The 13542-nt window shown below is 42.1% G+C and overlaps 1 protein-coding gene across 1 annotated transcript; it reads right to left on the minus strand.

Annotated features, from left to right (window-relative positions):
• Positions 1-157: 157 nt before the first annotated feature.
• Positions 158-6298, minus strand: cd302 (CD302 molecule). Its single transcript, XM_064311441.1, has 6 exons — positions 6138-6298; positions 4803-4928; positions 4166-4276; positions 2408-2590; positions 1804-1824; positions 158-1694 (listed from the first exon to the last, which is right to left on the minus strand). The coding sequence occupies exons 1-6, from the start codon at positions 6220-6222 to the stop codon at positions 1495-1497; spliced, it is 726 nt and encodes a 241-aa protein (XP_064167511.1). The 5' UTR covers positions 6223-6298; the 3' UTR covers positions 158-1494.
• Between the last annotated feature and the right edge of the window lie 7244 nt (positions 6299-13542).

A 13542-nucleotide genomic window follows, 5' to 3' on the forward strand; every position in this document is an offset into this window, starting at 1 on the left:
TGACCCTTATATATTCACTTTGAATGCATTTAACTATTTTCCATGTGTGCACTAGTTCACTCAGTGTAACATGTTGTGTTTTAGTATGCTGTACCATGCTTAACTTCATATTTAGTTTAAACTCTTTTTGTTCTTAAGAGAATGATAAGACAGACTATTGATTATTTTAAACATTTATTTGCAGTTTGGTGTAAGTTAAATGGAATTTAAGAATAAAGCTGTTATGTAGGAAAGCAACACCTCAAAAATAAGATGCATGCATTTTTAAAGAACATTCATTTCTGTCAAACTCAAGAGGAATATCAATGCATACGTGTTAGTATTTCAGTGTGTAAAGTGCATACAATACAAGGCAATACAATGAACATTAACAAACTTCAGTTCCACACCGTTAGCCAAAATTATTACTGCCTATCTCCCATTCAATTATTAAACACTGAAAACTTCAGACACCAAAACCAGCTGAGACCCCCCCCCCCCCCCCAAAGAGGATTAAGCCAATGCACCTTATGCAATAAAAACTGAAAAATAAAACCACCGTAACAATGTTCATATTACAGGGACACATTGATGGTGAATTCTCACAATTTCCTTGATGTTTATGCACCATTCCAAATTCCCAATATTATGAACAAAAAAGTGTTTAAAAACAGTAAAAATCCTCGGTTCAGAGTTCAGGTTTTCCAGTTTTCCACGCATAAAGTACACTGTGTTTTGCGTAGGAAAAACAACTACTCAAAGCACCAAGCCATAAGCATACTGTGTGTTACAGGCACCACTGTCAACACCTTTGGCATGTATATAAAGAAAAATTTCAAATATTAATTGACACACTCTGATTTGCAATGCCGTTATATAACTAATATCAAGCAGCAGCCAATGGAAATGCAAGAAGATTGGTCCAGCCATGTGATCTGTGGAAGGATTGGAGTTGAGAAAATGTACATCCCTTGATACTGGGAAATATACGCACTAAACTACGAAAAATTAGTTTATTCTGGTGGCCCTTTTGTGCTTTTTATGCAACTTACAAGTTATCCTGCTACCCTAAAAGCTGAGTGACAACTGACCAAAAGCCAGGAATTGTTCTATTTTTTTTCCCTCAATGCGAACTACAGTCAGCGCGCCCTGGAAAAATAAAACTATTCGGAGAAATGCCACGTACATGCATTGCCTACTGATTCTCACACCAGCACTTAAAATCCAAGATTCAGAAGTCAACACAGTGCAGTCAACACAGCGCAGTCAAAGAGAAAAACCAGCAAAACCACAGCAACGGGGACCGGCGGAGGGCAACCAATGTGAGCGTCCGCAACCTGACAAAGGACAGGTTAGCTTTCCTCAGAGACAAACCATCTCCTCCCCTGTAAGGGAATGGACAAATTTTGAATTACAAAAGCGGCGTTGAAACCGCAGGTCGAAACCCAAGGCCCACGCTTCCTGTGACGCAACGGACACGGCCGACGTGCTCCTCGGAGCCCGGGGCGGCCGTCGTTACGCCATGTCTTCCGTCTCCTCGGAGTCCACCAGCGTGGCCCCGTCGGCGGGGGGGGATCGGAACGGCGGGTGGTACTCGAAGGCGGTGAAGAGAGTGCCAAAGTGGTGCCTCTGATGGAGGAACCAGAGGACGGCGGACACCCCCATTATGATGAGCACGCTCAGTACGACCAGCGCCGTGAGCAGCGGATTGTTACCTAGGGTGGGGGGGGGGGGGGGACAGGAGAAAAATCTATCCATTAACTATGTTCTATAGATAAACAAACATATATGCAAATATATGCTAATTTTTGTAAATTTACTTACTGGCTTTCTGTTTTTCGGTTTCTGAAAAAGGACATTGAACACGTATTATAACGTGACAGAACCACAGATACAGACACACAACAAAATATTACACAGTTACATATCTACACATCTGTAGATCTCGCAAATGTTTACATAGTTCACCAACCACATTTGTTTGGAGCGTGCTTGCAATCTCTAAACAAGTCTGCAGATTTGATCAATTATGCGATTACAGCCCACTGTGTTCCCCGCAAACACACAGCTAACAAACCACTTGTTGTGGAGGGAAAAAAATATATTATCTTTTATCTTTAAAACAACACGATACCATTTCTATCACCCTCCCAGGACACATTTGTGATTAATGAAATGTGATCTTTGCTTCTTATCGGTTTGTTCCTTTTACGTTCAGCAGACGATAGGGTGGACAAGCGAACGGTTTCCAGAACGTTCTGAGGGACGTACGGAGACATGCTAAAACCTGACGTGCTCTGCGCCGCGAGAGGCTAGCTGCGCTGCGTCTGAAAAACCGTGCCCCGCTCCGCCCGCGTCGAGTCCAATTTAAGCTGAGCTGAGCGGGGGCCCGCGTCGCACAAAGTGATGTCGCCGGCCGCTCGCTCACCCTGGGCCGCTTCGCAGACCACTCCGTTCTCCACGTCCTCCTGGCAGCTGACCTGCTCCCACTGGCCCGTGCTGGAGTGCAAGGCCGCGCAGATGTCCGCGCTGGCCAGGTCGGCCGCGGAGACGCCGCTGTCCCAGTTAGTGAACGTCACCTTTGTTTTATCGTGCCACACCAAACTGTCATCTGAACAGGGCGGAAAAAACAACACAGTGAGAGAGTAAATCTATCACTTTGGGCTTCTTTCCACATTCATGGGATACTGAATGTGTCAGGGGGGCGACGTAGCTCAGGAGGTAAGAGCGGTTGTCTGGCAGTCGGAGGGTTGCCGGTTCGATCCCCCGCTCTGGGCGTGTCGAAGTGTCCCTGAGCAAGACACCTAACCCCTAATTGCTCCCAACGAGCTGATTGGTACCTTGCATGGCAGCCTTTCACCGTTGGTGTGTGAGTGTGTGTGTGTGTGTGAATGGGTGAATGAGAGGTATCAATTGTAAAGCGCTTTGGATAAAAGCGCTATATAAATGCAGTCCTTTTTTTTTTTTACTGTCAAATACAGAGAAATACACTGAAAACATTGGGGTATCCATTTTATTTTTCTTCTCTCTAGTAAAGAACAAAATTAAGGTCAAAGGTTGTGAAAGGTTTCAGTACAATACCAATTTCTTACATTACAGTGATATTAGCATGAGCTGATTACACGAATACAAAGCTGGTGCTATTGGCCTATTTCTGTGAGATTTTCACAAAACACAAAAGGAAGGAAGTTCTCAACTCTAATGTGACGGTTACCGTTGCAAAATCAAACGCATCTCTCGAAACAGATGTTCAGTAAGGCAGGGGACAGTTGTAACGGGAAAGCTCACAGCTCATAGAAAAGCAGTGGTGAAGTGAACTCACTTGTGCACAGTCCCTACAAATAGCTATCGGGTCATATTTAGGTATGACTTACATATGATTTCGGGATTTATACACTCCAGTATAAACTTCCTCTAAACTGACTGCGTTCGCAAAAACAGGATTTCCTGACTTCCTGAGTCAGAAAAAGGAAATGACATGTATGTTTTGTGGTGGAAAGGCTGGAAAGGCTGCCCCAATTCAAGCTTCCAGTAACTTTCCAAACACAATTCCATTCAGTGACAATGAATCTCTAAACTTCTTCCTCAGCGCTAAGGTCTAATGTATTTTGAATATGTTTGTTCAGTTTATGTTTACATTAAAACAAGTTTCTTAACCTGTGACTTGTTACAATGTGAAATGGAATTTAGCAAGTCGCTTTGGCAAAAACGTCTGCCAAATGAGTAAACTGGAAAATTGTTAACTGTTTTAAAATTATTTTAATATGCTATATAATCAACAGTATTCATCAGGTTTGCATTTTAAGGATTATAAACTGCAACACCCCAAAAGAGAGGAACAAACTGGACTAAGAATGTATTAATGAATAAATCTTAAATGCATCAACAATGGCTTAGTTTGCCAGTCCAAATTATTAAAAATTACAAGTGGCAAACAGGTAGGAATCCAAGGCTCTCCTGATGGTGAAGTTAAAAGCCTTTATTGAAACGTGGCAAGAAAACTTTAAACGTGCTGGACCTACGCGTTGCAGCCTCGCACGGCCTTCATCAGGGCTGAAATAAATCTTCAAGTTATTCCGAGTAATCCACTTACTGCACATAATCTTCCAAAAAAACACACAACAGAATAACAAAGCCAGCGCAGCACTCCAGTCATTTTACAGCTGAATGAATCACTTTAACTTACCGTCAGGGTTAAAGTTCATGTCCAGCCACACATTGATGTTGCCTTTCCAAACTTGGGGACTGTACTGCACGATGAAGTCGTTCACTTCTGCACTCTTCACGCTCAGAAGCGCTGTTGAAACACACAGATCAGAACAACAGCTTCCAAAAACTCGCGCGTGACAAAGCAACGCAAGTGGACGCAGAGTAAATGTTAGGTTTAAAAACAAATGTACGTTTCCGACAGGAATCAGCGCAATCGAATTACACTGCAATTAATTACATTTATTTTCACTCTGCAGTCCGACCAGCTAAGTTTTGGCAGTCATTGCACTGGTGGATAAGTTCATGTCATTTCATGGCTATAGGCACCTGATCTACCAGAGGAGTAAATAGCGAGATGAGGCAGGGATAAACCTGGCAACCGAACCCCTCCCTCTCTGGGTAATTATATGTCCAATTATGTGCTGCTGTACAGGGATACAGAACACAGTTAAAACAATGCGGTCAGGATCACCGTCTGTAGGCTATAGATTGCATTAAAAGCCAGTCCCTTAGCAGTATATGCCACTCGACAGGCCTGGATTTTAACTTTTGTAAAATGCATTGTACCTGAGCAGGCAGGTGAATACAATATGGAGGGAGTAAAAAAACAGTACCATATCCCCGACAGGTCGCCTTTGCGGTCTCATATGTGTAGCCTTTCGCAACGTTTTCTTCTCCATGGACAAAATGGTAGCAACTCTGACCAAAGGGAACCCACGTGCGCCCATCGCCTGGGCAATCTGGGAAAAGCAACCATCGGCAAGAAGGGGGTCATCATTTATAACCACAGGTGAAGGTTCGGAACAGCTGACGCCAGCAGAAATATACATCAGAAATTATGGCATCCAACGAAACGAACCCTTGCTATATCTGAAACCATTTCTACCACAAAAAGATTTAACTGCTTAAAATAATCTCTAAATGAATACTAATTTATACTGCTGCAAGAATGAAAGTAGGCTACTTTAATATTCAATGCAACAGAGGTTATCATTTACATACAAATGTTGATGTCAGAAATTTCCTCATTCACCTGCGTAGCCTACTATCACACTTATCAACATAACGTTAATTCTGGATGGATTGGAATTGATTTTGTCGGTGTAACTCGCCTTTGACCTACAGTTCACAAATCCAAGTTCTGCAAGCAAACAACAACTGAAAATGTCGTCAGATTTGAATGCTCGGTCTAAAACAAAGCAAAAAAAATACTGAAGTAATCGTTATAGAAATGCTACATATCGGCTAAATTTAAAAACATACTCCAAATACATGTAGCCTATCAATAGCCTACAGCTGAAGTATCAAGGGCAAACTCGCGTAACCCCTCTGAGCCCAAAGTCATGAACAGGATTACAAACGTAGACATCATTGTGGTTTGGAGTGGATACTCGTTCAGCAGTGCGAGCGATCAACGACATAACAAACAGAAATAACGCCGCAAAGTCAACTTTGAAACGAAACAAAAGATCATAAACTTCATTTCCATATTCAACAAACCACGAAGCAAACTCCGTCGATAAAATAATAGACTACAGGGACATGACTAAGGCTACACCCCAATTTAAAATAGTTGAACTAATAAATAAAATTAGTGCGAAATAAAAGGTAGGCTACTTTGTGCTTTTTCAACACATGCAATACGGAGACAAACTTTAAAACCAACCATCAGGCTAAAATAAATAAATATTTTCATAGGCTATACATTAACCATTACGCAACGTGTAAAAAACAATAATATTAGAGTTCAACGAGTTGTAATACGGATATGTACAAATATTATGCACCCAAATGCGTATACTACAAGTCAAAATATGTACACATTCAACAACAATTTATTACGGTACGTTGTGTTTACTAGTAGGCTACGCTTACGACTACTACAGAGTATCTAGCTATTTGCTGTTTTTCAAATGCGTAATAAATATTTACAACGACGTGGTACTCACCACCTGCATAACAGCGTTCATAATAAAGTGTTAAAGCAACAATTTGGCATAAGAAAGGCAAGCGATACAATTTCTTAGACTCCATGTTTCTTAGTACGAAATCTGGGCACCAAACTTTCTGTACACTGACAACGTAACTGCATACGTCATCCACCGGAGCCGTAAAATATTCTCAAATCCTTAATATGGCGTGGGCTACGTGCGGATTTGTAAAGAATAAGGAAAACAAAATTGGGGGATGGTACGTAGTGTGTATATATATGGCAGGGTGAGTGTAATGAATAGATTTTTTTATACATTAGGATTTAAATGTGTTTGATTAACGTCAGAAGCACAAATAGCACGGGAGCGCAATGTGACATGGTGGATGTGTGGGAATATGCGCGTGCGTATGGCAACATTGTATGATATTACTTAATATATGTTCTGCGACTTTCCAGGATAGTCCACCGTTAAGCGGTTAACACAAGCAATATTAAATATATGAATATAAGTGTTACAGTGCTGTGAAAAAGTATTTGCCCCTTTCTGATTTCCTCCATTATTGTATAGGCTGTGTGTCACTGAATGGTTTCAGATCTTTAGATAAAATATAATATTATACAAAGGGAACCTGAGTTTACACAAAACACATTAAATTATTATTTAATTTATTTGTCAAACATCCATATCATCCATGCAAAAATTTTTTTTATAGCTGCATAACCAAATTACGCTTCAGCTCATGGTCAGATGACCGGACATTCTCCTTAAGAATTGTCTTGTACAGAATAAATTGATGGTTCCTTCAATAATGGCAAGTTGTCCAGGTCCAGGGCAGCAAAGCATACACACACCATCACACCATGTTTGACTGTTGGTATGATGTTCTTACTGTGAAATGCCGTATTTGCTTTAAACCAGACATAATGGGATCCCGTGTCGTCCAAAAAGATCCACTTTTGACTCTTCTGTCCATAGAACATTATCCAAAAAGGCTAGGGGATCATCCAGGTGCTTTCTGCTCATTTGAGATGAGCATGAAGGTTTCTCTTGATTAACTGTAGTTTCCACCGGTCTCTTTCTTATTGTAGAGTCATGATCACTGACCTTATCTGAGGCCAGAGAGGTCTGCAGTTCTTTGGATGTTCTTCTGGGGTGTTTTGTGACTTCCTGGATGAATTGTTGCTGCACATTTGGAGAAACTTTGACAGGCTGGCCACTCCTGGGTATATTCACCACTATTCAAATTGTTCTCACTGTGGTTAGGTGGAGTCCCAGAGCCTTAGAAATGGCTTTGTTACCCTTTCCAGACTGATATTTTTCAATAACATTTTTTTTTCAGCTTTTCTGGAATTTCCGTTGATCGTGGCATAGTGTACTTGTTAAAACTTTGTGGTTACTTCAGTCTGCAATCAAGCCTGGCTATGTTCAATCAGCTGAATCCATCAATGAAAATTTTTGAATTGGTTGACTGAGTAAATATGCAGGCAATTACTTTTTCACTTGAGTGATATGGGTGTTTGATAACTTTTTTCATGAAATAAAAGATAATTTTAAAAAATTAATTTTGTGTTTATTCTGTTTCCCTTTGTCAAATATTACATTTTGTCTAAAGATGTGAAACCATTCAGTGTGACAAATATGCTATAATGGGGGAGATCAGGAATGGGACAAATACTTTTTCACGGCACTGTATTAAGGAACTGTGAAGGTGGGGAAGTGTTAAGGAAAATAAGGAATAAAGCTAAGTGACTAGTAGGACCGAAGTCTTACTACTAGTCAAAACAAAAAGCTAGATTCAAAATCCTATACCTTTTTCCTTACCACACTTTTCTCGAAGAGAACTTTTCACTGTTACCGGCTTTCGTGTAACGTAAGTAGACACTAAAGCGAAGAACAGATCTCACGTGAGCGTATATAAGCTCTCTCAATCAGGTGCAAACAATCGGTCGTAATCAAAAGCAATCACAGAGCGCCCTCAGGCGGTTCTGAAGATTACCACACCCAGTTACCTGAAACAGCACTCCGTTTCCTCAACAGGGACACTGAGTAGCCGATTAGCATGAAACGCCGTCGATTAGCACAACCCACGACGCCGCACAGCAAACGGAATAAGGAACCATGACCCGAACATGCTACGGAATTTTTTGGTGTGTTAATATTAAATATATAGGCTATTCATATGCGTATAATTTGACATCTTAGTTTTCAGGACTAAGGCATCCTGTTTCTATTACAGCTAGTCTATATTGCATTACATTTAGGCATTTAGCAGATGCTCTTATCCAGAATGACTTACACTGCTTACATTTTACATACAATGCATTTGTGGTGCTGGATATTTACTGAAGCAATTCAAGTTAACTGCCTTTCTCAAGGGTATTAGGTAATGTCCCAGTATAAGCTAATGAATTAGGACCCAGTAAATATAGGTTAATGAATTAGACAACATTCTTTGCATTCATACATGCATATTTGCAAAGGTTAAACTTTATATATAAATAAAAAAGACCACCTACAGTACTGCAGCTAAATCCTGTGTGCCTGCTGTTCGGCAAGCTTACCCTGTTCTCAAAGTTCTCAAAGAAACACAACCCAAGAAGCCTTTTCTACTGGGAGAGAAGATTCTGGCAACATTCTGATGCATGGACTTCTCTAAAAGAACCACAACAACAATAATAATCAGCAGCAGCAGAAGAATTATTTCAGGAATTTGGAAAAAGAGTTCTAGGTGCATCTCCCTCTGTTCCACATGTAATTTACTTACTAGAAGTTTAAAGGCTTGTTGTGTATTCAAACATTGCGGTTCTCATGTGTGCTAGAACATTTGTACTAGACTAGTGCTGTCTACTCCATGGAGTGATTCACCAGAGAGACATTTGGGGAACAGTTAGTCATAAATTAGTCAGGGAACATCAGTCAAGTTACTGAAACATTGCATGCTTACTGTTCTGCATCAGATAATACTTTGTAATACAGAAAAATATGTAGGTCTCCAAGGAAGGTTTTTCCTATACTTTTATACTTTTTATGTTCATTTTCCATATGTACATTTATCTTTCATTATACTCCATGTGGACGCTATGTGTGCTTTGTACTTTGTGATGAATAATGTTGATGATTGCGTTTAGTAAGAACTTCACTGCTCACAAAACGCTCATTTGCCTCCACCTGGTGTTGGTGGTGCGTAAGTGCACCTTTGGCCTCCTGGCCTATGTAGTACGGCTCTTCAGCTGATTACTCGTTAACCATGTTGTCCCAGCTCTTTTAAAAGTAGCCTGAAAACATTCCTGTTCTCCACAAGCTTGCATTACATTATTTGTGTTCTATTGATTTTTATAATGATGGAGTTTTTAAATCATCTGTATTTGTTTGTTGATTATTACTGCAGATAATGCTCTTTACATTTTTTAAATGATCTCATTTCATTTATCCATTCAATACCTATACCCGCATATCCTGGGCAGGGTCACGGCAAGCTTACCCTGTTCTCAAAGTTTTCAAAGAAACACAACCCAAGAACCCTTTTCTACTGGGAGAGAAGGTTCTGGCAACATTCTGAACATTCCTGGGCAGGGTCATGGAGGGGGGGGGGGGGGGGGTGGGGGTGCTGGAGTCTATCCCCACGTGCATTGGGCGAGAGGCAGGAATACACCCTGGGCAGGCCTTTTAATTTAAGTGACATAGCGAAATGAATGGTTCATACCACCTTATGCAGTTCATACCACACAAGTACTTTCTTCAAAATTCAGTTATTTCAAAATGGCGATGTGTAATACAAAAATGTTTTGTGAGTTTCTTTGGGTGTAAAGTAGAGTGACCTACACCAGTGGTCACAGGTAATACTTACCTGTTAAAGATTCAGAGTGGCTTGCTTCTGTGTTTTCACTAGAGGCTAATCCGCAGTGGGGCTGCTGGACAGGGCAAGGCTGGTAGCTTTGCAGCACGGCAGCTACTTTCTCCAAACCAGACACAGAGAAAAGTAGGCCTCTTGCTTGCGCTTCTCCCGAACAGGTCACAGTTGCCTAGGCAATAGGGATTGAAAGTGACCAGAAAAATGGTCAAACTAACGTACAATACAACATCTGTGCTTCAGAGCAGGCCGTGGGTTAACTTAGGTCAGCCTTCAGGAATGGAATTAAATCTTGAGAGGAGAGCGCATGACATAAACCATAACTAATGCCTTCATCGTGGTTCCGCAGTCAGTAGCAAATGTCTCAAAGCATTTATATCGATACTTGAATGGAATATGATTCCTAGCCATACATTTTGCTGGAGCACATATACAGAAAATTTCATAAAGAATTCTCAGCCCTCTTACTTGACTTATGACAGTGCTTTTCAAGACATGCACATGTCCCCAGTACACACCCCAGCATGAGAAGGATATCAGTAAAACCTTTAACTCCCCGCTAGACGATCCCATCCTGCTAGCACACCCAGCTAAATCACGGATGGAACGGAGCTCACTGACAAAAGGGAATGTAAGGTTACCGAGGAAACAACAGAATCCAGTTTGCCTCAATCAGGAGCATTTGCGGGATTAGCCGCCATGACACTCCCGGGGGAAATCAATTTCCTTTCTCAGTTCACATTCCGCATTTTATGAGGAAGACATTCCACGAATTTGAGGATTTCTTAATGCAAGAGAGGCTGTATGGATTACTGCTCCTACGATCCGGCGAGGCGTGGAGTGAGCGGCGTGGTGTCGAAGCAGCAGACGGAGTCTTAAAGAACATTCACCACTCAAAGCGGTGCGGAATTGTTCCATTTCCGTTTGCGGAGCTTCATAATACTGTGCGTAAAGGCAGAGATGTTCCGGCTAATTCACTGGTCGCACTTTCGCCCTTCAAACTGGATGAAAAATGCGTTTGGGTGACCAGGTGTGCTGTTTGACACGGCCTCTAACGTATTGTTGGTCGTTTCATTTGTGTGTGATTGCTGTACCACTCAGTTACACTCGCAGCCATCCCGTGCACTTTATGAAAGGCTGTGATCAATTTATTCCTGACCGGTGTTTTCAGATAAGCCAGCCTTGGCCTCAACGAGGCACTACAAAATCAAATATATTTTACAGAGAAATATATGAACATAAGATGCTGCCAATCAAAACAAACACATTAGCGATACACATATCAGCTTGTGTTGTTGACTGAAATACATGGCTTACTCACAGAAGGTGTACATAATGCTTATGTTCTCACTATAGAGGCAAATCAAATGGTGTGGCCCCAATGTAATTGAAAAAGTGGAAGATGGCGACCCTAATGTACAGTTACTCAGGCTATCTGCATGTAGCTGATACTGTGGTTTTCATTAGTGCCAGGAGCTGGGTGAAAGGGGGAGGGGCTTGTCGTATGCTTCACAGAGTGGGAGAAATGCCATTCAGGAGTACTGAGATGAAGAAAAAAAAGAAGAAAAAAAACAATGTGGCTAAATCGCTTGTGCACATAGCAGTGCTCATTCACCGTCCTGCCTAGCCAGAAAGCCTCTGCTTCTCATTTCCTTCCAGACTGACGATAAACTAGTGGAATTCATTAGAGTCTCTGTGCCCTGAAACTAATGGAGAGCTATTGCTTTATAAAGAGACCAGCAAAAACTACAGACCCGCTGACTCACAGCTTTAAAAAGGAATTAACTCAGCAACTTACAATTTAGTCATTTCCCATCGTAAGCAAACTCCAATAGAGCTGGAGCTGGGGAAGATAACAGCTATGCAAGTACCAAAGATGTATGAGAAAATGGGAGAGAAGGGTCCATTTTCTTAAACGCTGCCGTTAATGGGAAAATGAACAAGAACAAACTACATCAGAGAGTACAAGAAAGGTGGGGCAGTATGGTGCTTGTTTACAGTATCAGTAACTTGGCGTCATGGTGAGGTAACTGGATGATGTAAACCTAGTTTGACAAGATGTGCAGTCATACATAAAATAAAGTGGTAAGAGCGAGAGAGAGAGAGAGAGAGGGAGACAGAAAGTGAGAGAGTGTGAAAGAGAAAGAAAGAGAGAGATAGAGACAGAAAGTGAGAGAGAGAGAAAGAGAGAGAGATAGAGACAGAAAGTGAGAGAGATAGAGATTGAGAGAGAGATAGAGTGAGAGGGAGAAAGAAATGGGGGGGGGGAGTGAGAGGGAGAGAGCGTGAGAAAGAGAGGGAGAGAGAGAGAGAGGCCTGGTGAGATCAGGGCTGCCAGGCACAGATGGTAGAGCTCATACAGCTGCAGTGCAGATCTCAGTCCTCATCTGCTCCTCGCGGTATCCCATCATGCAGCTCTTCTGCCCCTCCGGATCCTGGGGAGCCCCATCTGCTGCTCCGGTCCCCTTCTACGCCACCTCCGGCCCCTCTCCAGCCCAGCTTTTCTCCCAGTCGCGGGGACCGTTAATGCAGTACATTAATCCTCTCCCTCCCCCGGCACCACCGTGCAGCTCAGTCACAGGCATGCTGGGATATTCAAATGAGAGGACATGCGGACAGTGCCTGCGATTATCAGACTGCTCTCTCCCACTGCATTTCTCTCTCCCCTGCTCCAGTCAGACCGCACCTTGGACCAGGGCAATCGATGCCAGCACAGTGAGAATGAGCAACTGAGGTATAGCAAAGCATCTCTTATCACACATGGCAGTGCAGAATAATGGTTAGGGACCTCAGCCTGTCACTAAAATGTTGTAGAGTTGACTTCCTTACTGTAGTTGTATCCTTGAGCCAGGTTTTTAAGCTGAATAGCTTCAGTCAATATCTAATAGAAATGCACTGTATTTAAACAGAATTCAAGTTGCTCTGAAGAAGTGTCGGATGCCTAAAATGTAAATGTATCAGTTCACACATATACCTATGCAGCTGGTTACTTAATTATCCAATTTCAGTTAATATGACAACCGTACCCAATTTGAGAATTGAAACTGCAACTATCAAGTCGCAGGGATACCTCCTCTTACATTGGCACTAAAAAATTAAATAAATAAATAAATAAAAACTGATATTGTATTTATACAGCAACATTTCCTTTTGGAAAGATTAAGGTCCCCTCTCAGTAAGTCGAGCTGTTTTCATGGGACAGATAGTCCCCATTCCCTAAAAGCAGAGTAACAGTGTAATGAAACTTCAGGACTATGATGATGTTTCACGCTCACTGTGTGATGTCATCGCTTAGCAGCAACGGACCTGTGACAAAAGATGCTTACCTCTTATCCTCTGTAGCCCAGCCGGTCCCGTTTCACCCCGGGTCCAGTGAGACGTCTTACGAAGGAGAGCACGTAACCATACACCGCTTTGCAAAAACTGCCGTCCATCCCCCAGTTTTCTGCGCCAGTTTTAGCGGAGGGGAGATCTGCAGCGTGGCGGGGTTGTGCTGTTACAGCCTCCTCTGATTTAGAGACGACAATAAGCGTGCCAGCGCATCGGCGGGTTCGGCAGAACCCTCACCCG

This window comes from Anguilla rostrata, chromosome 15, assembly GCF_018555375.3.
Source record: "Anguilla rostrata isolate EN2019 chromosome 15, ASM1855537v3, whole genome shotgun sequence".
NCBI classification, from domain to species: Eukaryota; Metazoa; Chordata; class Actinopteri; order Anguilliformes; family Anguillidae; genus Anguilla; species Anguilla rostrata.